Here is a 26,892-nt window from a genome sequence, read left to right as displayed (position 1 = left end):
CGAAAATGTCTTTGCTTTGCTATCTTCTTTTTGCCTTTTTGCGTTTACTAAGATAGTCAACACATAATACACTACGGACGCTGTAAGTCGCTGCCATAGCTGAAGACGTTCTGTCAAGACGCAACTACACGGGACTGACAACCACTTCGTTTGTTTATGACCGTAGCACGCGTGTTGTCTTGTCTCAAGACCACAAGACTCCGCGACCTCCCGGAAGCATGACAGGAGAGAGAGAAAGAGGAAAGATAATGCGGTATTAGTTTTTCTATGAAGCTACGCACAGAGTGAGACTAAGCATGTGATCATCAGTTCCTCCGAAAAATGCCCCAGGAGAAAACGGGCGATTATTGCGTGTTCTCTGCGGTTAATGTCGTCTCTGGTTCCCTAAAGGCCGTCTTTACGGTCACGAGGGGGGCCACCGCCGCCTTGTGTACTTTGCTTTCTGACTGAGCCAACGCCTTTCTGATTTAGCGCTGATTAGGTCGGTTCCGCTAGTACTGAGGAACCAACATAATTTTGTTTTCATTTTACTCTAATAAATAATTACAAGTATTCTTTTTTTTATTTTTTATTCTCGATTGTCGATTTATAAGATAATGAAATGATTTATATATTATTCGAAATAAAGTTTTATAAAAAATATATGACATAAATTGTAATATTGTAGCTATTCAATTTTTATTTAGATAGCGGCTAAAAAATCTAGTGACAAATCCTCAAAGGAGCCATGTTTGCGTATTTTATACGCAAAATATATAACACCCAGAATGCTGTACATTTCTAAACCAGTAGTTTCCATGATTAATTATAAGTGAAAAATATATAAAATATCTGACATTTGTAGTCTGCGTAGTAAGTGTCACCAAACACGACATAAAAGAAAAAAAAAAAAAATCGAAAATGCTCTTCTGGCGCACTTCCAATGTGTTTTTTTTGTTTTGTTTTCTCTTCAAATATTATGTTTTTTGCAAAAATATTTTTAATATGTTTTCTACACGAGGTGATTTCTAACACAAGAAAATCAACACAACAAAAAATATGTCAGGACTCGCGTGCATTATGCTATCTGAACAGAGCCTTAGGTTATTTTTGAAGACCTCTTGTAATGTTTTATTATTGTTTCTGCTGTTCTTGTTTAGAAACGCGAGACGGATTGCTCTTTATTGAAGGTCGCCGAGTCTGCCAATGCTAGTTCTTAATTCAACTAGAGCATTCCTTAGCTGTAATAATGAACAAGTCTTCACTAAAAAAGTCGTAAACGTAGAAAAATATTTGAACAGCAGTAGAGGCTTTATTACACGAAGTTCCGGGAAGAAGTAGAAATCTAATTGTCATATGTGAAAGAAATTATGCTCGGAATGCCTAAAACATTATTTACGCAAGGGATACGGGCGTTCATTTTATACTTCTTGATTCACGTTTCTTCGGTAAAAATGCATGTCCAGGGAATCTGTGTGAATAATTTTTCACCATGCTTTCACGCCTCTTTGAGTATCTAATTTGACCTTGAGTGAATTTCACATTGGGTTATTTTGCACCCATTTGGGAGGTTTATTTGTTTCCTTATGGTCGCCTTCGCCTTCTGAACTCCAATCAACAGCAGTGGTTTAGGGTGACCAGTTCTAGATATACACCTCTCTGTTGTCCGTCACCGAGACCTTTATTCCTGTATTATTTTTGATTCTACAAAAAACGGAAAAGCATTTTTTATCATACACAAAAAATGAGGGGCAAAAAAAAGCTTTTAACTTTTTTTTGCGATTGCTTTTTCGTTTTTTAAAAATAATATTGATCATCTGCTTGGCTCACCGATTTGTAATCATAATTAGTTTATCAATTTAGCATGGCTCCACTGACAGGCAGAATGGCACTTTTGTGGGCCAGCCCTTTAATTTGCATGACCTGATTTGAAATAAAAATTGAATAAAAAAAATTGAACTGCATATCAGATCAGTCTGCGAATATAAGCTAAATCGACGAATATGAATGGCCGCGTGGTTAGAAATGAAGGCCAATGAGACGAAGTCCACGATACAGCTAATCCCAATCGGTTCATCCATTTCTCGTAGTCTCGTTTCCACCACCTTTGCGCGATCGCCGCAATATTGAAAATACCAGTAAGAAAAAATTTGAGCCACCAAGGCGAGGAGTAGCGACTTGGCAGCTGCCTTTCTCCCCGCCGTCGAAATCCTCAGATTAGGCGTTCGGGACACCACGCCATCCTCGCCGACCAAGTCGCCAAGCAAGCGTGACAGCGAGCGTGAACGCAGAGTAGACACGCTTGTCACGGAGCCTCTGTTGTTTTTATGATTGTTAACGCGCTGCTTCTCCGTGTGTCACCGCCGCCGCTCGCTGTCGGTATTTCGCTTCTGGTGTTGTTGCTCTCACGCCACGCTTACACGCCCGAGCAACACGGCGGCCGCCCCCGCAGCCGGTTTGCTCGCGACGGTGACATCGCGTTCGGGACACTCCTGCCGGAGTCTTGCTTTGCGTATCGGACATCGCAGAGGACGCCGTTATTCCGGGCATTGATCGAGAGCGTGTTGCCTCGTTGCCGCTGCGGTTCCCCCTCAGCCTCGACTCGTCCTCGCTGGCGAGCTTGGATATGATTCCAATCGGACGACTGCGGTGGCGGCACTACGTATCTGCCGTCGGGATCTCGCCTGTGCATATACATGTATGCATGAAGCGTTAGACACGGCTTCGCTGCCGAGAAGGGAAGCGTTGCGGGTTGTTTGCATGGAAAGCAGGCTGTCGAATTGAATGGACTGGGAACAGAGGGAAGATGCCTCGCGTGTCGTGTGTATGGCGGAAGTCTTGTCGTTGATTAGCGACAAGGCGTTTGTCGGTTGTGGGCAGCATCCGTGCTGCACTTGATAAGCCGGTTCTATTTATAGCCGGAGAGAGAAATTCCGCCGTCGCACCACGCATGATCCTCCTGATAATTGGGGGCTCGTCCTGTAAGTGCCGCGTGACAGGTGATTATGCATGCGTGTGCGATTGCGTGCAGGTTGGAGACATGAATCGCGACGAGCGGGTGGATGCTTGCGAAGAAACGCTACGGTTGGAGTTGCGTGACGTAAAGACGGAATGAGTCAAACCGGCCAGTTTTTTTGTTTTTTTTCTTTCTTGGTCCTCTGCCTTGGATTTTCGCAACGCTCAAAGTTTGTCGTCTAATCTGTGTTCTCAGTGTTTTCTCTAACACCCTCTAGGACTTGATAACACATTTTCTACGCGCAGAACACATAAAAGACAAAATACGAAGAACTAACCTGGTTTGAAATTAAACAAGCTCTTGCGAGTAAAATGGTCAAAACAATACTGCCCTCAGTTGGTTAAAGTTCTCCTATGGCGATCGAAGAGCCTGGACTCTGTTCAATTGACCCAGAGTACCCCTAACCAACCGAAGGCAATATTGTTTTTGAGCAAGCACGAAGCATTGCATATTTTTCGCTTTGCTTCTGCAGCGGAACGAAGAAATAAGTAAAAACAAACCTTTGGGCGTGAAAGTCGTAAATAATTGGAGGCAGTGTGCATGTAGCAGAAATGCTACGAAAAAGGTGCGCTCTCAGTTATTTATTCACAATCGAAAGTGTCGACCCCAGACTTCTTACCAGATGGTATCTAGAACACCAAAACACAGAAAACAATAGGCACAGACGGCACTCCTGACCCACTTATTTTGCTTGCTTATATTACGTGAAGCTTTCACGCTCTCGTTACAGTGATACTCAGCACATACCCTCTTTTTGGGGTCAATTTTAAACAGACAAGGAGAACGTTTTGAGCCCAAAGTACCGCGTTTATTCGGTCTATGCCAGCGCTGTCCTCTCTATCTAGTCTCCTTCTGTCCTAACTTTTTTTTTTTTTAATTTATTTCGGAGGGTATATTAGATGCCAACGCCGAACGAATATTCTGTGGAAGACTATTCATAACCTATAAGTTATCAGTCAATTTTTTTTTTCATTTAATGTTTGTTTGTTTTTTAATGAAAAAAATGACATATTTTTTGTGTTAGTTGAGCACGCAATAGTCTTATTGTTTTTAAAGATCGTCAAATCGTAAAAGAAAAACATAACTGAATAATCTAACATTTCTTCCTTTGACAAACGAGTTCTTTTGCGCAATCATCATTAAAATTAGAGATAATCAGTCAGTCTATTAACGAACTGCGTATTGCTGACAGTAGTAACGCGCTACTGTAACTTGATTACTTTTTTTTTTGTAACATTAAGCTTTAACGAGTTGATTTTCTTTTAATTGCAACTCGTAACTGTAGTTCCGTTATTTTTTTTTTTTTTTTTTTTGAAGTTGCGATGTAAATAACAATGTGACTTTTGTCGCGACTTTTTAGTTTCTTGAGGAATAAGATATTGAACGAGTACAATCTACTCGTTCCCTGTACTTTCCAAATTATTTGTTACGACATTTCGAGGGTCCAGTTTGTCTTGCGCCAACTTGTGATTAAGTTGTTTCTCGCGAGTCACAACCCGAATATAACACCGTGTAAATTTGATTAAAAACCCTAGTTATCTTTACGCACGCTCGTAATCTGTTATTGAACACTTACACCGTAACTACTTGAAGTTCTATTTATGTTAAATTTCATGAACCACGAAACGATACACGCACAGGTCACTGCGTATGTTCCGTATCTTGATTAGCGCCACTACTCCGACCTGGTGTTAACATTCAAGGCAAAACTTGCTGTTATTTGAGCGAGGTTTGTTTTCATGGCTCGCTAGGGGCAAAGTAAAATACGTCTAGGCCTCTATATAAAGCCCAAAGCAACTGTCAACGAGCTAGCCTGTCATGTTCTACCAGGGACAGGGATGTTGATGAGGGTAAGAAGGAACTTCCGTGGTCGGATTATACAGAGAGCATTTTTTGATATGTTTAAAGGCGTTACTAATAACTTCACCGCAGTTTACAAGCTTTGCAACAAGTACTTCACCAAGAAGGCTTTGAGCTTCTACTGGTTGCCGTGATACACACCTTAAATTTATGTTTTCATGGATAGACAACGATGATCGGACCGTAGGTGACGAATGTGGAAGAGAAGGTGCTGCTGGCAGCGCAGGAGAAACATTCCCGACAAAATCACCCCAATAAATATGACGCCTTTTTTTTTTCAATTTCGCCAAAACGTTGTATCTACCAGTTAGGCGCAGCGGTGGCAAAAAAGAAACTGCAGAGGCAATGGCTCTCTGTAGCCTCAACGCCTAACCCGGCAATCAAACATCTGTTCGTGCTATACACAACAGAGTCATTCCGTCGATCGCGCCAGTCGAGTGCTTGTTCAACAAGGGGAATGGGTTCGCCACCAAACGAGGGAAACGTTCTGAAAATATTTTCGAGAAGCAACTGCTGCTTAGATACAATATGAAGTAAAACGCTTACTTTCCTTGCACTTCATGTAATAAACTTGGGGCGGGGCGCGCTTTCTCGTTTTTCCCCGCGATCTTTTATTTGTCATGAAAAAAATCATTGAAAGAACGCCGTTACGTTTTGGAAGTAACCAACCGTAACGAGTTACTTTGGCGCTACGGTAACTGTATCGGGAACTTGACTATTTTTTTTGTAAAAGTAACAGTAATTGTAATTAATTACTTTTTGAACGTAACTTACCCAAGACTGATTGGTGATATCCCATTTGAAGCTGAATATTGCGTGCGGCCTCGGGGGGGGGGGGGGTTGGCAGGCGGCGGGGTCGTCCTAACCTTACCTTTAGAAAGTTTCAGATAGGCAGGCATACTGGCACTTGGTTTCTTTGAGTGCCTGCCGCGCTCTGGCTTTTAACTATACAGCTTGCACACTGGCTCCGCGTTTGCCGAGGGGACTGAATCTCAAAGCTGCATGGGCGTGGCCGCCCGTAAGGTTGGCGCACTACTTTGCAAATTATTGCTGACCTTCGCAAGAATAATTGGGGGTATTTCAGTTATCCGTCCCATCAAGGAAAAGCGGAATTTGACCAAGTCTTACCAGGCTGAAAAAATTCGAGCATTTAAGCAAAAAGGAGCACACTAAACTAGCTTTCACAGCTTCGTGTTACTATCCCAGCATTGCATAAACCTTGAAAAACGGAGTAAAAACATATCCCCGCAGTATAGTTTTTTAACTCTACGAAGAGACATATCACTTCCATATTCGCATTCTGATCATACGAACATCAGACGCTTTTAATGTTGGCTCGTTAAAAGCGTCTGTAGCGAAAGTTATGTACACCGAGCTGGTGCTTCCCGCCATAGTGAACCTACATCGAAGTTTTCGACATATTGTAATCATCAATTCTCGATAAACGAGGGCAGCTGAACGCTTCTCCGAGAGGTTAGGGCCCGGTCACTTGAGCGACCACATTGGTAAAAACGTCTTTTCCACGTTGACGCTAAGAACGCATTTTGACAGAGCTGTTGCATCATACGCAGATGCCGTGTCGAGTACGAACTTCTCGTGGCCACCTCGCGGCGCCATCGAGCGATAACGTACTCCTAATGGGCGGCGTTCGTTGCCAGCGCCAATTAGAGTCCGGATGGCACAACAAACAAAGGCTCCACTTTGAGCCGTTACACGGAACAGGCACGGAAGCAATAAACGGGGCTCTATAACAGGCATTGTTTCGGTCTTTCGGGTCCTCGGCTTTCCTTGCGGGAAACCCCAACAGCCCCAAGCACGAAACGGAAAACGGCCATTAGACATGATAGCCTTCGTGATCGTATGCAATTGTTCTCGCAAGGCCCGCTGTCGACGCTGTTGATTATACCATTCCCGAAATAACGACAATTACGTGTAGAAAGATGCAGACGTCCATTCCGCACGCTGACAAGGCACTCGACACTGATACGGTCCGAAATTTATAACTACGTTTGCTAATACGCGACTCATCGCAGAGGACTCTATTCGGCGGTGACACGATAAGAGCCTTGTTTCAGGAGGATATTGAGTCATCGGTTTACGGTGGGATCTTTTTATAATACGTAATTGCACTTAATTGCATGTATATCTTGAATTGCTCGTGCTTTGCTCGTACAGCGGAAGTGCGAAATATAACCGACATCGAATGACTCTAGTTTTTCCTCGATGCGATAGGCACGTGCGTAGGGTGGAAATTTGTACCGATACATTAAGGCGCGATGCCTTATGCCGTTAAATCGTACACCATTTCTTTCATATATGACTGCACATTTTATAAAAAAAGGACGACAGACATGGGTGTCTCTCCGTCCTTTTTTTGTGTCCCCTCGCCCCAGGGTTATCATGCCTGTCCTAAACCAGCTCACTTCCCTACTTGATTTAACTGCACATTTTATACTGTAAAGCCAGCTTTTGCTTCAGGAAGAGTAAATAGCTAACTGAGTATCTATATCACACCCCGAACAACATTGGTAGTCGCCATATTTAAGGCAAGGTCTATATCTATCAATTCTTTTATGAACGTCCAGGAACACGATTGCATATTCTTTGCAGGTTGGCAACCAGACCCCTAGGCACAAACACCCTAGTAATAATTGTAGTGGTTGGAAGGTGGACGGTGCCCGCGTCTGTCCTCACTCGTGCACACGGGCTGTCCGGATGTGGAAGACGGCTGCGAGATTCGCTGTGCTATCGGTGTACGGATGTCTTACAAAACGGTACCTCAGCCGTTCCTTGGTGCGCCAGTACCACCCACTCTAGCCACCATGTATCATGGGCTCAACAGCTGCGATGCCGCGTCATGGCATCGGTTTCAAGTCTGCATTGCACTTCATTGAGCCACTTCCAAGATACACTTCGATGCTGCCTTGGTTGCTTTAGGCAGCGGTTGGACTGTTTTCTCCTTCGACCACGGAAGACTCCAGGGTGAGTAAAAAGTTATCCGCGCCCTGCCTGTATGATTTCTTTCATTCAGAACTTTTCCAAATCCAAACCTGCCATGAATTGATTTGCAAATGACTCGTTACATCATCCATCATCCACTATCATTTGTTTATCGGACAGAATCATTTCACGTGTACGCTCAGTATTGTCATCCGGTGTGGACGCGGACGGGCGTCCGGCTCCTTGTTTATTGCTGACACTTGTACGTTCTTTCTGTAACCTTTCAAACACACTTCTTTGCGACCAACCACTTCTTATTCGTGGTCACTATAGTTCCTATCGAAATGGCTGTCATCTGGATGAGCATCGTAAACAGCTGAACGAGATTCGATCTGGGACCTTGTAAGTAATTCTTATTTTTTTCAAATACGAGCGATACGAGGCCTTACGTCATACTTCCGCGCCAGGAAGGTGTAAGCAAGTGCCTTTATTGCGAAGCCGACCATCTAGTAACTATAGGGAGCGCGATTCTCACACCACGGTACTAGAATCACTGGAAGTTGCGAACACTGTGCACAAGGTCTTCGATAAATATCGCCACCAGACAAACACTCAAGCCACATGAACAGTGGCTCCCCCAACTTGTGCAAATCACAAATGGGGCAGCCATTGTTCTCCCACCTCAGTCACAACTGCTGTGCCCGGGGAACAGCGACCACGTAGAAAAAGCGCTGATAACAGTGTGCGGTAAACAGAAAACTCTTAAGATGATCGAAGTGTGGATAGTTTTTTTCATCACCCTCGCATATCGATTGTATAGTGCTCTGGATACGGCGCCAATCGCACGTCATGGCTTTCGGTCACTTTTCCTGGGATTTACCTTTGCTGGTTGTGGAAATCATCAATAAGTCGCGTCGGTCATCTCGAAGCACTGCGGTATATTTGATCCTTTTTCTATAGTCACTAAAAGCTCAAGAAGCGCAGGGTGTGGCAGATTATGTCCACGCTTCTTGCTTCGTAATTAATTCTTCGGCCTCCTCAGCGACTAATGCCGGAGTCTCATTGGCTGAGGAGCGACGATGCGATCCTTGTAACTCACCACACCCTGCGGTTCGTAAGCTAATAGTGACTCTAGCACTTCTAGACGTTTCGAACGAAGTTGGAACGGAACTTGGCCTCGCATTGGCTTTTCCTTCTTTCCACGTGGACTGTTCAATTTGCCCAGTCGCCGAGATTAGCCAGATTTGGCGTAAGTGCTGACAACCGCATGATTTCCCTGGCGCTCGCTAGAGCACGGTTGTCTGCAACCGAAAAGATTCCTACTGAACAGGAGGTGATCTGCGTTTTAGATAGGCTGCTTTATGAACTAGCAACATAACTTACGCAGGTAGAAACTGAGTGAGTAGAGGAAACAAGAGCGCGGCGAGGACGCCGAGGTCTGACTGTTGGGATTACTATGGGTTGTGCAGTTTACAAAGTAGTGCAGTGGACCAAGGCAGGTAACAATGCTCACTCGTCGAACGAGTTAGAACGCGGAGCGGCGGCGTCTGGCGTTTGACGAGTGCAGTGGAGACAAAGGGAGCGAGTTTTGCCAGCTACCTTTGTCAACTGCACTTTTTTGTCCACTACCATAACCTCCTGTATAATGACAAAGCCTGACAGATCGCCACGAGAAGCGGCCGCCGAAATGGAAAAGGTGGAGCGGCAGACAACGGATGAGAGGAGAGCCACGTGACTGGCGCCCCGCTGCGACGAGACGCCGAAACACACTTCTCTCGAGTGAACAAGTGTGTTTCGGGTACTTGCCGCTGCAAAAGCTGTGCGTTGATGTCCAGCTTTCCCGAGAAATGGCTCTTCGACGCTCTGTGCTACCATATCCTCGAAATCCAAATCTGCGACCGGGCACTATATGGCTCCGTCGTCGAACTGCCAGGCTTTGTGAGTATAGAGGAGTCTATGCCACCGCACAACTCACTAATCCTTCCAGTCAGAGCTCGGCGTACTGCCGTCCTCACGCGAACTCCGTTTCCTCATCTCTCTCACTTTCTACCTGCATAATTCGAATCCTTAATTAGTAATGCAGCGAAGACTGAGCGCAAGCGTGTTGTTTTGCGATGGGCCTGTATGCAACGGGGAGCAAGTGTAGTCCTGATGTTACTGTTACTTTAAAGGCTGACCTACAGAAGCGTCTTTTGTCGGGAAGGAAACCGGTTTCAGTTTCCTTCTCTCCACTCTCTCTCGCACTCTTTTATCCTCCTCTCTCCACGGGAACGGATCTCCGAGCTCCTCCAGACGACGTCGCGCAGGCGCACAATGACCGACGTTTTCTGCTTTCTTCAACGCCATCGTTCCGGCAGAAAGAAGAGAAGGTTTCTTTCTTCTCGAATGCAAAGGAGGAAGTGAGGGAGAGTTTCCCTCTTTCCGACTGCTCGTTGGCCTTTTAAGACAAAATTAAATAGAGAACACAAAATACTATTAATTGCCTCCTCTCTGCAGCTAAAAAAAAAATTAAAAAATAACGCTGATTGATCCTATGTTGTTGGCAATTGACCGCTCCCTCATACCCGAGTCCCACTAGAGCGACAAACAAAAACAAACGACAGCGACAAGCCTCCAACCCATGCAGCATGCTCGCGATGGTACCTTTGACAGGGGATTCGTCGTTCGGTGCTCGTGCACGTGTGATTGCAAGCCTGCCAAAATTACCCTCGCGTGCATGATGCTTGTGTTTCAGCATAGCCTCCTTTATTCTACAAAGCCAGTAAAACCTCGAAAGACTCTGGTTTGAGGCTTGTCGCAGTCGTTTGTTTCTGTTTGTCGCCCTAGTGGGACTCGGGCATCAGAGTGAAGCAAAAACAAGAACAAACGGGAAATTGAGAGAACTATTAACCTTGCTGCGCATGTTAGAACATACCGCGTTACATGAATAGTGAGCGTGGGTAACTGGGGTATAGATACCTTTGCAAAAAATCGCCTTCTGCGCGCTGCCATCTTTGTCTGCTGGGCTGTGGAATGCCTACCGAGCATGCGCTGTAACTCTGCTGTGCGGTACATCAGACGCTGCGGATGCGTCCACAGCTCAGTGACTCGACATTTTTCTCCGGAGCAATAGGCGATGCAAAGGTTTCTACTCCGTTTCGCTTCGGAACCTACCGCTGCCGACGCTGCATGCGATCCGACGGAGCCGAATCAAGCATTGGCAAAAGTGCCTCGCCAAGCCGCTTGCTGTATTTATGGGTATGCTACCGCCGACTAAACCAATCACGAAGAGCGAATGGGCAGCGATCCTGGGCTAAAGCGAAACGAAGTACATATGCAGACATCGCGTTCATGGTCGTATTGCTTAAAGTGACGCAAGAAAATCGGAGAGAAAACCAAGGCTGACTCTTCGACTGTCAATCAGGTTCTGTATCGACCAACACACTTGTCTATAAATAAGCCCACGTTTTCCCCCACCGGGTGTGGGCATTGCGCGTGCGCAGAATAGCCAATTTGCCCTAGGCGAAGCATCTGCGCATGCGCTGTGCCGACAGCAGTGCCACCGCAGTGCCGTGACGTCAGAGGGTTCAGTTGTTGGTCTATAAGGTTTTCATATATTTCCACTGATAATCGTTCGTCGTTCTTTTGACGTGAGCGGACGTCCGATTGTGTCAATGAAGGAGAGTATATACCTCGGTTGACCGACGACACGCATCGCGGGAGCTGAGTGCTCGATGCTGTAAATCACACCTGGTTTGACGTCCCGTTGAGCGTCACTGTCCGCCTTGTCTGCGCAGTCGTTGTCGGTGTCCGACGCGGCACCGTCGGCCTTGTCGTCCCCAGATTCGTTGTTCTTGTTCCGGGGTTCCCAGGTCATTTTATTTTCCTTCTTGAGCCGCCGACGAGCGTTCGCGAACCACGTGGACACCTGCGCAAGCAAAAAAGTGGAGCGTTCAATTCCCTGATTTAATTGTCCTTTCCCGCCCGCACTGAGTCGAACTCATGAACATAGTTGCAAACTTTCATAGAATGCGTAGATGGGCCAGTTGGTACATCATGGGAAATAAGCACCGAAGGTACACGGACCAAGAGTAGAATAACAACGACACAAAGCGCCACCAAGAGTAGATAAACAACGACACAAAGCTTTCCGCTTTGTGTCGTTGTTATTCTACTCTTGGTCCGTGTTCCTTCGGCGCTTATTTCCCATGTTGCAAACTTCCGTCGTGAAAATTTGGAAACGTCCTCCTCATTTGGGTAAGCGACATGGTAAAATTTACGGTCTCCATGATTCGGTTCTTGGGAACCGAACTCTCTCGCTGGGCCCTGAACTCGTGAAACACAAAGTTGGAGCCGAAAGTTCGCTGAGTGCGCAGATTGGACGTCGGCGAAAAAAGCGCAAAGTCATCGTCGTAATAGGACAATCGGTGCGCTCCGTCAACTTCGGTTCGAACTTTGTGATTGACAAGTTTAGCGACCCTTATGTGTGTAAATGCAATTTCCAATGCCTCCTTTATTTTTTTTTATTTTTTTTTTGCAGTATGTATTTTTATTATTGTTTTTAGCAGTTAAAATATCTTTTTTTTTTCTTGAGAGAAAAAATGATTTAGTGTTACCAGTTGTTTTGCACTTCCGGGTACCACGGCACTGCAGGTATGCGGCATGTATGCATGCCACCGAAAAACTCAAGATTTTGTACATGTTTTTTTTTTTTTTTTTTTAGGATTCACAAACTCTCGCGCGCACACGCACACATTATAACTTATCACCGCGAAATCATGACAGTGTGCGACTTTTCATGCTCCGTTCCCTTTTATTTTTCGCACAGCTGTATGCTGCGCGTCACATATATACGTATAGCGCAAACATGACATCAGCTGTTTTTTGGGTTTTACTTGAAAGATATATTTTAGTGCATAGGCAGCGCATTCTATAAGCACATTTCCCTACACAAGTATGCGCCGAGAAAGCGAGGGAGAGGAAGAGACGGAGAGGGACGTCAGAACGCCGAGCTCTGGTTCGAACGATTAGTGGGTAGACTTAAAGCAATAGCTGCCTTTGTCTCCACTGCGCTCGTGGAACGCGTTAGAGCGCGGAACGCCAGCGTCCGGTATTTGGCTTTCGAATTCGAACGCGTTCGACGAGTTCAGTGAAGACAAAGGCTGCTACACTCTAAAAACAAACTGTTCTTGAAACGTTCTTTGACGCCCCAAGACCTCTTTCAGCTCGTGAAGAACGGTTTCGCCTCAAGCTCTATCGCCTCCTGGCGCACTAGAATGGCAACAGGGCGATGAAGAACTCTTTCGCATCAAGAAAGCTTAAAAGAACCCCTATAGGTTTTTCAAGGACAACCATTTTAAGGGGGTGCTTAAAATAATTAAAAAATACAAAAATTCTAAAAAATAGAAGAGTCGAAAATATGGACAATCCGAAGAACCCCTTGGTTCTTCGGCTTGTCCATATTTTGCACCCTAACAAGTTATTTTAAGCAACCACCCAAAAAATTCTTCGTGGGAAAACCCATAAGGGGTACTTTTCAGCTCCTTTTTTGATGCGAAAGAGTTCTTTATCGCCCTGCTGCCGTTCTAGCGCGCCAGGGGGTAATAGAGCTTGAGGCGAAACCGTTCTTCACGAGCTGAAAGAGGTCTTAAGGCGTCAATGACGTTTCAAGTACAGATTTTTTTAGAGTGTAACTGTTGGTTTACCCTTTAATCATTTGAGCCAGTGCTCGGCCATCCTGACGTCCCCCGAACGCTATCTTCTCCTTCTCCGCCTTTGTTTCTAGGCGCATAAAATAACAGCTACCATCTGTGAGAAAAAAACAAAACAAAAAAAAACTGATAAGTTGGGGGTCAGGTGTTCGCGTTAACTGTGTCGCGCTCTGCATTACAGGGTGCTCGGGACTTTTTTTTTTTTTTTAATGTTTTGTTAACTGCAAAAATAAACTACGCACCGCCGAACGTTTGCTCTCCACCCACTTGAAGCACTAGCGGTCCGGACCAGGTACCAAAGTCTCAGAGTTGCCGTTTTGTTGGTTCAAAAGTTAAAAAACGATTTTCAGAAGTTTGCAATGAGAAAATAGGGTCCGTTCCTGGTAGCGGCACCCTTCAATTTTCGAACGCATTCGTGCGCTTCGTAGGCCGCATTTTTCCAATTAAAACGTTCCGAAAATCGCTTATGATTGTTCATTCAGACAACGGCAAGCTCCACACTTTGTCATAGTCTCTTTTTGCATAGTTGCATAGAATTTGTTTTTGACACCCTGTACACGGATCCGCTTAATTTCATCATTTGAATTCTAATGCATACCTAGTGCGAGGTAATTGGAATTGTTGCACCATTCCTTTTAAAATAGACACTGTTAATTGCAGGTAATATTACTTGAATACGTTAAAATAGTTAGCAGTAAAAATTTAATTTTCTTCGAAATTTACGGTGAAGTCGGATGCGTTTGGTTGCGTGGAACCTCGACAAGTGACTTGCCTGAGTGAGCGTCATCTTGGTGATGATGGCCAACATGATCTTCTCGCCTTTGGTGGGGTACGGGTTCTTGCGGTGCTCGTAGAGCCAGGCCTTGAGCGTGTTCGTCGTTTCTCTCGTGGCGTTTTTCCGCCTGGCGGCGCTGTCCATCGCTCCGTACCTGAGAAGTGTGCAGCCGGCCACCTTAGTTTTCAACAATGGTCTCGGTGTTCTTTGTTTTGATTTTTTTTATTGGAAAGGTGAACTTAGTGTAAAGTAATGTCGTTAAATAAAATTTCAGAAATGGACACTGAAGTGATTACGTTTTAATTCAACAAAGTCTGACGTTGTTAGCCTTCAAAGTGTGTGTGTTGTGCGTGTCGCCTGCTTGTGCTGTGTGTGTGCGCGCGTGTTTGTATGTGGGCGCGCGTGTGATGTGTGTGTGTGTGTACGCGCGTGTGCATCCCCAACTTTCTTGGACATCAACGCCTCGGCGTGTGCATTAAAATGGCAACTTCAACTGAATAACAAGAAACGACGCAATGCACCCCTGGAATATTTTAGATGACAGTAATAAAATATCGCTAAGCGGTAAATAAAATTTTGGTTTAATGCCTTTTGTTATCCGGCAGCAAAAGAGTGCGGAGATATTCGTGTCTTCGGCTTTACCACATGTGCAGTCGAGCCCTCCATTAAACCTAGAAGTTCGGGCCTGTGCCCACTCGTGCAGCCATTAATATTCGCGACTCATCGAAATGTCAGCTTGATCGTAATTGTGTTCCCAAAATGTGTGTCTTTAGTCACCGACAGCTTACGAAGTCCACTTATTTCTAGGTGATTTGTTTCTTTGGCATTTTCATCGAATCACGAAGCAAACTCATTTGCTACGAAGCCAATGGTTCCTTGGGCTCCCGCGCCCTCCCTTTCTTCAGCTGTCCGAGACCTGTCTCGGAGCTCAATGGTGGAGTAACGAACGTTTGAACACACACGCTCGTTGGGCAACGCCATCGCGTTGACGCTGCTGTCGGTACTGCGTATGCGCAGACGCTTCACTCCTCCCGAATTCGGTTAGTGCGCATTTCGGTTTGTGCCTTTGCCAGCGGCAAACGCACAAAGACAACGAGCGCCGGGACGGTTTGCACTCTTTGGTGTTGTTTTTGATTGACTCCAGCAAATCGTAGCGGTGGCTGCGCTTGGACACTTGGTGCGAAACGGAGTGTAGAAGCACCCGTATGGGTTTCCGGTGCTTTGTATTGCCAAATTCCGGCATTTATGGCTAAATTGCGTTATTCCGTGTACGACGAGAAAGCGTACCGGTCTCCATATGGACTGTACGCTGCTAACGCAGGGTCGTAAGGGTAGCAGGCGGCAGCGGCTTGTGGAATTGTTCCCCAGGTGGCTCTGTTGTCCTAGAAGAGAGAAAGAAGAAGAACAAAAAAGAGAGAAGTGTGAGTGAAACGTTTGATTGGAAATGGTTGGACATTTTTTTTTGTTCTTTCAGAAATTATTGAGGTTATTAATAGTTATTGCCCCGCAAACACTATCTGCTTACACTATTGGTAAGTGCAAAAACAAAATACCTATTATGACGTTCGCAAAGCAAGCGAAATGATTGCAGCCGCTGAAGTGTGCAGCTTACATCAGCTAAAACCAATACGCAAAAAAGGGATACTCAATACATGAATATTGGTTTACTAATTGTTTCTTGTCCTTAACATGTCCTAGACAGCCATTCAGATAAAGGGTGTCCTAGAAAGTTTTCAGGTTGAGCGGATAGTCCTCTTTAAAAACTAAACACAGCGCGAATAAGACGAAGGACCAGAGAAGACGGACGAAGCGCTGATTTTGAACTGATTTTATTAGTAAATCACGCACATCGAAGTGAAAAGAAGAGACAGAATTCCTTTCACTAAGTCATTGACTATGCAACCTGTCAAATGCACCTACGAACCCAAGTTCCTCGTCATATAGCACTATCGATGCAACACTAACAGACTTATCATTCTAGCACCGCGATATGAAGTATGCCTCTGCAATCTCCCTTTTTCATGAAGGCTATGTCTTCCCGGAAGGGTCGTATTTTCTAGCGTAGACACACACCCCCATCAGCTCCAATGAACAGCAAGATTGGCCGAGGGCGATGATCATAACTGACAGCGCGTGTTCCCTCAACCTGTCATTTACGCACCTTCCGGTCTGGCCGATTCACACTCCTTCACAAGATAGTGGCATCGACCAAACCGGAAGGTGCGTGTATAACAGACTAAGAGAGCACGCGCTGTCTGTTAGATCATCGCGATCGGGCAATCTCGCTATTCATTGCAGCAGATGAGGGTGTGTGTCTAAGCTATAAGATATGACCCTCCTGGGGAGTATGGCCAGCGAGTCACGAGGGAGATGCAGAGGCATACCTCATATCGCGGTGCCACATTGATAGATGTGTTAATGTGGCATCGATAGCGCTATATGACAAGGACCTTGAGTTCCTAGGTGCTTTTGACAGATTGCATAGTCAATAACTTAGCGAAAGCAATTTTGTAATTTGTTTTTTTCACTTCGATGTGCGTTATTTATTAATAAAATCGGTTAAAAGTCAGCGCTCTGTCCTTCGTCTTGTTCGCGATGTATTTAGTGTTTCAAGATGCATAGCCAACTCGCCCAAGTTTCTACCATTCTTCGGATAATCCTGTGCTACCAAAAAAGAATAAACGTACGGGCTGTGAGAGAGGGTTTTAAAATTATTTAATACTGCCAATAGGCCAACATGCGTATCGTGCCACTATATGGGGTGACGTTTTATTTCTTGCAACCGCTGTGCGTATCCTCCCAACAAGGAGCAAAGGGTGGAACAAATGTGTTTTGGAATGCAAAATAACATTTAATGACAACATTCCCAAGCGCTGTGCATGTTCCAGTGACCTTACATGTCACCATTAAATCTGGGTAAAAGCTGGAAGCGTTAGGGCAATCCAGATTATATTCTCAAAATGGTTTCATTTTTCCCCACTCTTCTGAACCCCTTCCAGCTTTTAAGTCCCGCGTCACTTCATCGAATCTCGTTTTTATTTTGAATTATTATAAAGCAACGAAACAAATTAATGAAGACGTTGTCTCCGTGAATGTGGTACTGTGCACGCTAAGTACTAAAAAAAAAAAAAGAGCGTCGCGTTTTCCAACGCCACCTTCCCAATTACAGTGGAAGGGAGGGAAGTGCTCAGCGTGGGTTTTGACTTCCCTCGGCGACGCCGTTGGATGTCTCTCTGAAGGGCAATCGTAGGGGGCGTGGAAACCCGCACCACTCTCGAAAAGCGAGCCTGTCCGTTGCAGAGCGCGAGGAAGTTCTAAAGACAAGATTTACGACTCGACGGCACACTCTGCCGCTGCTAATTACACTGGCCATTTCGTCGCGTTTCTCTTTTCCAAGCCGGTTGCGTATGCACCACGCGTACAACGCTGTACCGCCAACAAGAGGAAGATGCCCGAGAATCACTGCTAATGGCCGTAAGGACCTAACTTGCGTGTCCGCAATGCGTGTCTCGCGTTTTTCTTCTTCTTTGCTTTCTTTCGTCACCGAAAACGATGTCTTACTCGAAAAGCTGTGGGCCACCGACCCTCGAAGCAGTCGTTCAGTCCGTTTAGGGCGCCAGGGTGCGGCGTTTCGTTTTCCCATCACGTCTGCATTTTTTTTCTCTAGAATCTGATATAGGTGTCCTGGTGCGCCGCGGCGCGAATCTCTTTGGCTGTTTGTGTGTATTTCTCTGCATGTCTCGAAACCATTTTAATGATGAGTAATTTTCTTCTTTCGTCGGTTGGAGACGACGATGTAATTAGAGAAGATTAATATAATGTCTCTGTTACATGAAGTGGTCGTACACATTTTGAGATGACTTATGCTTCATACTCCCGAGAGTGTTGGCGTTTTGTGCGCCCCCTCCTCGTCCCCGAACCACCACCACCATCTTTACTCGTAGAAACCCGGGCATAAGGCATGCCACTCCGCTGAAATCTAAATTTTGAAAAAAACAAAAAAAGGAAAAAATTCTTGTTAATATAAACATTCTGCTCGTTAACCATATTTGTGTGTATTCATTGCCTTCAAAGTTTTGGTGATAGTGACAGTTTGCCGTATATATATATATATATATATATATATATAGTTGCATATTGCTTGTTTAGCATTTCTATTCATCTCTGAAATCGTAAACTAAACTAAAATAAAACAGCCCTAATCACTATGCGACCGTGCCCCTGCGTACACGTGAACATCGCAGCCAATACCGATCGCAACTACGAAAGAAGCGATGCTAAACGCGGTCACGATTTGCATCAAATGTGTCAATGCTGCACAATTACGCAAATATATTTATTAAAATGAAGGTTCCGTTTAGATTTATGGCTCACTCTTGGCGAAAATGGCATCGTGTTCTCATGCCTATTGTCTGGGACGTTGTCCAGGGCTGAACTTCAAGACTGTCTCAATAAGGTCAGCGGAATTGCTGCACTGTTTATTTGGAATATCATTTAGAAATATACATCCCTCACAAAAGTCCTGCTATCCACTGTTTTCAGAGCCAAACTGGACATTCTAATGACAGAATAACAAAGTTCTTTTCGGGACTAGGAACACAAAATATTTATCTTTATTTCATTTAAAGTGCCCCAAAACAACCGCAATGGTCTGTAGATCAGTGCACTTCCCGAAGAACACCGCAAGAAGCAAATATATACCGGATCGCACTGTAGACACGCTAATAGAAATGTAGTACAAAACACAAAAATATAAATTCATGAGGAATTGGTCAACAGGCTGCGGAACTCAGAACGAATACAGCGGACCGAAAGCCAAGAGCCACTAGCGCTTGATGCCACGTCGTCCCCTTATTTTTTGTTGGTCCCGAGGACATGCTCACCATACCATTCTTCATTCTTTTTGCGGCGTGCCTTTGATCATTCATGTTTGTTGTTTGTCTCTCGGATGATATCTGTTTCTGTAATAAACGTGATCATTCAGGTAAATTCCCTTCGCATCAAAATAGTCGTTAAACAACTTCCTTGCTCCCAAGACCTCGTGTTTTTGTAAAGGAATTTCTTCATCTCTACCTATATATACATGTATGTATATTTCCACCACTTCATGTTGTTGTTTCCTCCGTTCAGGCAGGATTAGCTAAAATTCCAACTGGTACGTTTTGGAACCATCATGATTAAATTTGTAATATATTTGCAATAATTAGGTACACATTTACGTGTTAATGACGTCGTTTTAGGTCTTTAAATAGCGTTGAAAATATTAACAGTTCTCCCGGAAACTATTTAGTCGTGAAAATGATCAATTTCAAACCACAACCAAGTTAAAACCCTGTGTTCAGTTATCATTATCACTACCACAAAGTGGGGTCACGTGACAATATAGCATTCCTGATTGGTTGCTGCGGCTTGAAACGACTCCGAGCTGTAGGAGTTGCTCGCCCGTTTCGATTCGGATCCGATCCCAGCAATTCGTGTTACGGCGCGAAGATCAATTTTCCCGGCGACCCCGAAACTGATCAAAATAATCCCTGGAGAACTGGAACAGCTGGGAAAATCGCCCCCCGTCTGAAGGGGGTCTGAGAAAACAAAGATAAATTAATTTGCATCGTAGGATGTCGCGAAACAGAAAGCAGAGATCGCAGAGCATCGGGTAAATTCACACAAAAAAAGAAGAAAAAAAGTAACACTAACAAGGGTCAGTTGAAGGTCAAGCCTCGTGCCTGAGAGCAAGAGGTATTTGGAAGATGGAGGACGAAAGGAAGATAAAGGGGGGATTTCCACCCCCTTCCCGGGAACTGTTGACTAAACACATCGTAAATGACCCCCCCCCCCCCCCCCCCCCTTTCCCGGGGGGGCGAAGCCGACATTTAGGACGTTTCTAGTCAACAAGTCCCGAGAAGGGGGTGGAAATCCCCCCTTTATCTACCCTTCGTCTCCGCATCTTCAAAATAATTTTGACGAGCCTAATTGCTTAAGCCAGATCGTCAGCCTACTTTCCTGTCGTGCAAGGTCAAGCTTCCTGACAGCAGCATAGAGAGGGCGCCTGATGTTCACAATGAGGGGAAGCAGAAATATTGGGGGGGAAACCACTCTGGCTTCGTTTGACCATTGTGAACAATTATTTTTCTATCCCAGCCAAAGGAGACGAAATGCTTTCGTCTTGAGTTCTGTTAGAGCTCCAGACCTCCACAGCGTGTCCTTCGGCTTTGGCTGGCGACCGATTGTCTTGTCGTCGCGAACACGGGAGGCGTGGGAGGCAAGTGCCTTGCAACGTCGTGTCCGAGCTTGTTTCGCCCGCGGGATGCCTCTCGATGGCTCTGACTCATTCAGGCAGACTATGTTTAACGACTGGACGGTCGGGGCGCTGGCCGGGGAAGGAAAACAAAGACCTCCGACATCTGAAAAGACTTCACCCCTCGCTACCCATCTAAACGTTGTGCCTACGTGTACGTACGTTTGTGTACCAAGTTTTTCCCAATTTCTTTATTTTTTTTTTATTTCGAACACTGTTACTTTGGCTGGTATACGGAACGAAAAAAATAATAAAACATTTCAACCTGGAATATGCGAGGAAAACAAGAATGTGTGACAATCACGAATTTTTTGTAAACACCTTCTAGCGGCGTGGCGAAATAAAAACGATGTTTTACCGCATACCAGAAGTGACGACATTCAAGATGGTTGCGCCCTTGTGGAAAAGCCACGGCGAAGATGTCATATCCCCCTTGAAAATATATCCGTACACGTCCGGTAAGGATCCGCGGTTTACATTGCACGCCGTGGAGTCATGGCAGATATACCAAGACTCAGACATGTACGTAACACGTTTCGAGGTCACAACAACAAAACTTAAAAGAAGAAGGTTGTTTTAGAAAAAAACTTTATAAAATCCCACGGTCAGTGGTCTTGACGAAATGCTACTTCAGCTTCGTTTGGAATCTCGAACTAACAAAAGAGGTTTGCCTATTAGCTTGTCAAAGTTCATTCAGGGCAACTGTTCGTGGTACCTGGATTTTTTTTTTTTAAATTTTGAAAATCGGGAACACAGTAAAATAAACTCAGAATTTCAGGAAATTGAGCATCTAGCAAAAATAAACTCAAATAAACCCCCATCTTTCAGCGGAAAATAAGCTCCGAAAAACGCGCTCTAAATTTCACAAGAAATAAACTCCGAAAACACGGAATCCTAGTTATAACTTATAAGTTATAAATAAAAACCAGTAACGGGAATCCCCTCTTCCTTTCAGTGCCCTACCTGCCTAAAAACGTCACACCTGAGCTAGATACTTTTGTGCGTGTCGTCGCCATTTTTTTTTCTCGGTCCTGGGCCACGATGTATAAAGTTCACCAGCTCGCCTGTATGTTTCCTGGTATTTCTATCAATCGTATTTCCTCGACAAAGAAAAAAAAATACTCCGGAGGTATTTAGAAATGCTCAAGAAGCAGTGTTCCAGCGAAAACCTGGGACAGGAAAAAGTTGTAATTGGTGACCTTTCGGCGGTAAGATGGTTTCAAGTTGTTAGAAAGAGCAATGTACGAAACTCGGGGGTTGGGAGGGGGAGGCGGAGGGGGGGGGGGGGGGGGGGGGGAGAGGGAGACAGCCGGGTGCCAGCAAGTGAAGATGTTCGCGGCGCGACTTTCTTGGGTTTTAATCTAGAGGGTTTTTTTCAGTCGGGGGGTCATCACTCTGTTTTAGGTGACAGCACATTTGACGTTATGGGGGTGAGTAGCTGAAGCGGGGAAGCTTGAAGGAGGGTAAAAAACAACGAGAAAGGAAGGAGGTGTGGCTTCCGCATTACTTTGCAGAATTACTGACCTGCCTTTGAACTAACGTTTTTCAATTTTACGAAATTATTCTGAGCTCTATCCCGCACTTGAAAAACAGGAATCAGGCAGGCAGAAAGTAAAAGGTTTAAGAAATGGCGTCATAAAAAGGAGGCGTGATTTTCTTTATTCTTGTTGCAGGAGGAACGGCGAGAATGAAAACGAGTGTTGACGAAGGCGGTGTTTATCGCAGCGACTGGCTCGACGCTTGTTCCGTGGAGAAGAGGACGTGGAATATACGTATATGATACTCGTCATGCGGCGATCAGGCTGGCTCTTATCCGCTCAGCGGAGGAGCACCTCTAGGGTCTTTCTTTAACCCAAAATAAATTCGTTTCTCTCTCACTGGAACGCTGGAAGCAAACATTACGAGCAGACTTGGAAGTAATCCGTTACAAGTAACGGAATTACTTGTAATTAATTACTTTTCTAGTAATTTTGTAATTAATCCGTTACTTTTCTGAAAATGTAATTTGTAATCTAATTTAATTACTTTTTCAGTAACGTGTTGTTACTGAAATTACTCGTTACAATTCTTCCGCCCCGTCAAAGAGGAAAATTGAGTGGAAGAAGGGCGATGCAACGGCCTTCGCGCTTTTAGCATGGTAACACAAGACGGGGGTTCGCTCGCGAAGAGAGTGCTGGCGAGGGAAAGGAATTCACGGAAACCGCGACAGCCCAGCCAGAGCCCGTTTCTGGACTACTCGTTCGTACGCTCAGCCAGGCTGGGAGGATTCGACTGTCTACATCAAGGCAACAAGCTTCGATTTGAAAACGAACGGACTGCTTCGAGCGCAGAAAAGAGCAGAAAACTAGCGGCCCATAAAACCGTCGCGTGGGGGCCGTGAAGAGTACAAACGTGGACACTGTGACAGTGGTGCATATGTTCACTCGCCCCCCCCCCCCCCCCCCCCCTCCTTTCCCGTCCCACACCCTGCGTGTTGTCCCCCAAAAACCAATCAGCATTTTTTTTTTGTCACATGAGACCGTCCTTTGCTTGTCGATGTTCTGCCAACACATGCCCATCCCGCAGACAAAAAAAAAAAAAATTGTAACGAAACCTTGATTCTCTTCTGTTCATTTTTGACAGCGATGTGAAAGCTAAATACTGGCTGGACCAACCAGCTTTGTGGCTTCTGCCACTTGACTTCGCACTAGCGGATGCGTAAGGCACAAACATAAGGGAAGTGATGGCAGCAGCTCATTGGAACAGAAAAAAAAAATTTAGCCTCAACAGTACTGTCAGTTCAAACAGTAACTTTCGACAGCAGGCGATAAGGTGGCCGGGGAGCACAGCCAAAATGGCTTGGGACTTCGAAGCTGAACCCATATTCCTAGAAACGAGAATGTTGGGGTTCTCGTCAGCGGATTGTGTCTGCGGGAACTTACTTCGACATTTTAGGGAAAGGGAACACAGCCCGAGGTTTTTGAGAATAGGCAGTGGCTGACTGGGACACAGGAGTTAAGGCAACGTAAGGTGGCAGTAAACGCGTGAGATACATTGAAGCCTGCTGTTCACTGACAATTTGTGCTTTTCTTAATAATTTCTAAACAAAAAACGTCAGCTTAGTTGAAAAATTGTGGATTAATATGTCGTGTGAAGTTTCGGTTTTTATTAGTTTGATGATCAAGAAAAAAAGATCAAGTGGGTCAAGGCCGGATAACAGCCTTCAACAAGCGGGACTCTGAAGTCTGCCCAAACGCAAATACCGCATGTAGATCTCACAGTCAGTTTGTTTTAGTGGCTGAACCAGCTCCTATTTAGGCAATATGCAGCAACCATAGAAAAAACACATCTTCAGGAGAGTCGTGTTTTAAAGTTTGCCGATGCCATGCATATTTCGAATGGTGTGCGTGCCTCCGCCGCCCATGTGCATTCGTCGCATGTTCATGGGATTCAGTTTTGTCCCGGGTAAACAACGCTAGTTTCGTTCATATTGAACACCTGTTCCAGTCCTTTACAGCTTTATAGATTCATCCTCCTAAAATTATTATCCTAAAATAATCGTTGGATATACTACTGAATCTGTTTTTATTATTGATGGGGCCCGAAATTCCCCCCACAAACACACAGTAGAAATTACAGGTATTTTGCGTGTTTCTTTGGAGTAACGCAAAAGTAATTGAGTAAAGTAACGAAGTAATTAATCGATTACATTTTACGGGGAGTAATTTGTAATGGTAATTCACTACTTTTTAGGCCAAGTAATTGTAATTGTAATTAATTACTTTTTTGGCGTAACGGGCACAATTCTGATTACGAGACGCCTTTGTTCTCTCACGCCTCATTCAGTTTGCTCCATCCGGTCACATATTCTGTAACACCGCAGCGGCTCGCGGGTGCTAACGCTAGCATAGCACGAAGGGACCCGTTCGGATCACCCTCGGACATTCGCTCAGCGTGGTGGATAACCGATGACACCTCTGTTCGAGGCAGAGAGGGTGCACGGAATAGCGCGCTGAATGACACGGGGGAACCTCGTCCTGTTGTTCAGCGGTTGTTTTGGCTCGTCGTATGTTTGTATCTGGCTTGGCTGAGCGCGCGTGTATAGACTCACTCGCCGCGCTCGCTTCGCGCAGAGGATATGGCGCGTGAATATAGGCTGCGCCTTGTTGTAAGGCGGGCGCGCTCGTGTTTTCTATTGTGCTACGAGGCTTGTGCTAGGGGGAGAGGAGGAAGGTGTAACCCGATTTCATGACGGGCTTTAATGTTTTATGTATGCTCTCGCGAATGAGCACCAGGACGCGTCTACTTTGGTTCTCGATCCGCTGGAATGCAGCGTACCTTATTTGTGACTGCCAATGCGTGCCCCAGGCTGCGTTTCTTTTTTTTTTTTTCTTTGGCGGCGTTCGGGAGCGTAGTACGGGCCTTAGTAGACGGCGTAGCGGCGGCATAAATTATGTCGGTGCTGCGCACAACACGGTTAATCTATAAGGAGTCCACAAGTCCGTGTCTCCAAACGCAACGCGAGTCCCTGATGACAGCTCGCGTGGCGTGCTGCTACAACTCGCGTAATTGGTTCACCCCTGGCTGGCCTCAATCTGCGGCTGGAATTGGTTTTGCAAGAGGGTATCCCTGAAAGGGTTCCGTGAGTTGATGTGTCCGCCTCTGCATGCTTCACCGGATCGCTGGTCGTACTTATTGTTTTGTTAGTTATTCTTTTGTTGCTTGTTATGAATGCACTATCGGTACGCATCACGACGTTTCCACACCTGGTCGCCCGTGTTCTTCACTTTCCGGTCCTTCGCGGCAATTCGATAAATCGTGCTTTACGTGAAAGCTCGTCAAGAAGGGATTAGCCAGGGATGCAAACAAAAGTACGGAAGGAACCCGGATGGATGTCGGTATGCTAGCTTAGCTATGCTTTTATAGCTTGATGCGTGTTTTTTTTTCTTCATTTGTAAGCACTTACGCGATAATATATAGGGAGATATCTCATTATGGATCGCATGCGCAAAACAAACGGGCATAGTGGAGCTGGCTACGTTCTCATGAATGTAACCAGCTGCGCTCTGACACTGCATTTAATGTTTAATGCATTTATTTGTAAATATTCGAGATGCAGAAATTATCGTTATTATAAGATGAAACAAGCAAATTTCCAAGTTTTCCATGCCGACTTTTTTTGTCTTTCTTCGAAGAAGTTTAAAACTAAAAAAAAAATCGCGATATTTTTTTTTTTTTTTAAAGGAAACGGGGAGTTTGCTACGTGAATTTTTAGAAAGCACTCGTAGACAAACGGTTGAAGAGTCGCAAGAATGAGTCGTGGAGATAAATGTAAGGGTCACCCGGTATTATGAAATCTGGAGTCGTGTTTTTTTGGGAAGCTATCCGAATCTAGTCGCACCGCATGTCCTAAGACCTACTGCATCTTGCATAGTGTGCTCAGCGCTATGATCAAAAACACACGAGATAGAGCAGTCCTACAAAATGCTTTGTTGATAGGACTCTTCGCACCGAGCAAACCTTTCCAGGAGTCACAAGCGGGTGGCAAAGCTGCACAGAGAGCGCTCGAAAATGCATATAATGAACGGCTCTAGAAAAGTGCACCTGGCCGCCGTCACTCTATGTGTCGGCCTGGTTGGAATTAGTCACTGGAATATTTTTAGCAGAAACGAGTCGTGCACTGCTGCAAAAGCAGTGTAATGTCATTTGCATTCTTGTTTAATGGAAACATTTTTTGTCACATTGCCATTTTGTAACGTCTAGAGAACCAAAGCGCTGATGCGATAATAAATTAATCCGATAGAGAGAAAACGAAAAGTACTTTAATTAAGGATGCAATTAGTAGCTTATTTTCTTTACATCTTTAGTTCCGTCTCATTTTTCTCTTTCCCTGTTTGTAGCTTGTTTACTCAGTAGCAATCTCATTAACAAAACACCGGAAGCCTTTATCGTCGCATCAAAGCCGTACATCAGAAACTATAAGAAACTTAATGTACCGTCTATCATCCTTATACCCTTGATAGCCTTTCTTTATGAGATATACTAGCGGTCTCGCCCCGAGACGAGGGATTGAACTATCGACCGACACACTGTGCCCGCACCGGGTGGGGACAATGCGCGTGCGAAGAAACCGGATTCCGAAGCATCTGCGCATGCGCAGCGCCGACAGCAGCGCCACCGCAGTGGCGTGACGTCAGGGAGTCGAGTTGGTCTATGTAGTCACAGAATGATTATAGCTGGGCACGCAAAATCGAAGCTGGCTAAAGCGCGCTTTGTATGACCTGGCTGGGTCAGATGTCCCTGGCACCGTACTCGTCGGCATGCTATTTCTCGCGCTAGTTCCACCGGTATATCTCGT

At 45.2% G+C, this 26,892-nt stretch overlaps 1 protein-coding gene across 1 annotated transcript in view; it reads right to left on the bottom strand.

Moving 5' to 3' along the window:
- Window positions 1-26,892, bottom strand: part of LOC8039004 (iroquois-class homeodomain protein IRX-4) — a 109,425-nt gene that overhangs the window by 27,089 nt on the left and 55,444 nt on the right. The window contains exons 3-5 of the mRNA XM_040499170.2: window positions 15,548-15,642; window positions 14,258-14,414; window positions 11,525-11,702 (exon numbers count right to left, since the gene is read on the bottom strand). Of these exons, the coding sequence (XP_040355104.2) occupies window positions 11,525-11,702; window positions 14,258-14,414; window positions 15,548-15,642 (430 nt within the window). The remainder of the gene's footprint in view (window positions 1-11,524; window positions 11,703-14,257; window positions 14,415-15,547; window positions 15,643-26,892) is intronic.

The sequence above is a fragment of the Ixodes scapularis genome, unplaced genomic scaffold (assembly GCF_016920785.2).
Source record: "Ixodes scapularis isolate PalLabHiFi unplaced genomic scaffold, ASM1692078v2 PGA_scaffold9__187_contigs__length_104089568, whole genome shotgun sequence".
NCBI classification, from domain to species: domain Eukaryota; kingdom Metazoa; phylum Arthropoda; class Arachnida; order Ixodida; family Ixodidae; genus Ixodes; species Ixodes scapularis.
Note: the sequence above shows the minus strand (reverse complement) of the source record. Positions and strands in the feature narration are given on the sequence as shown.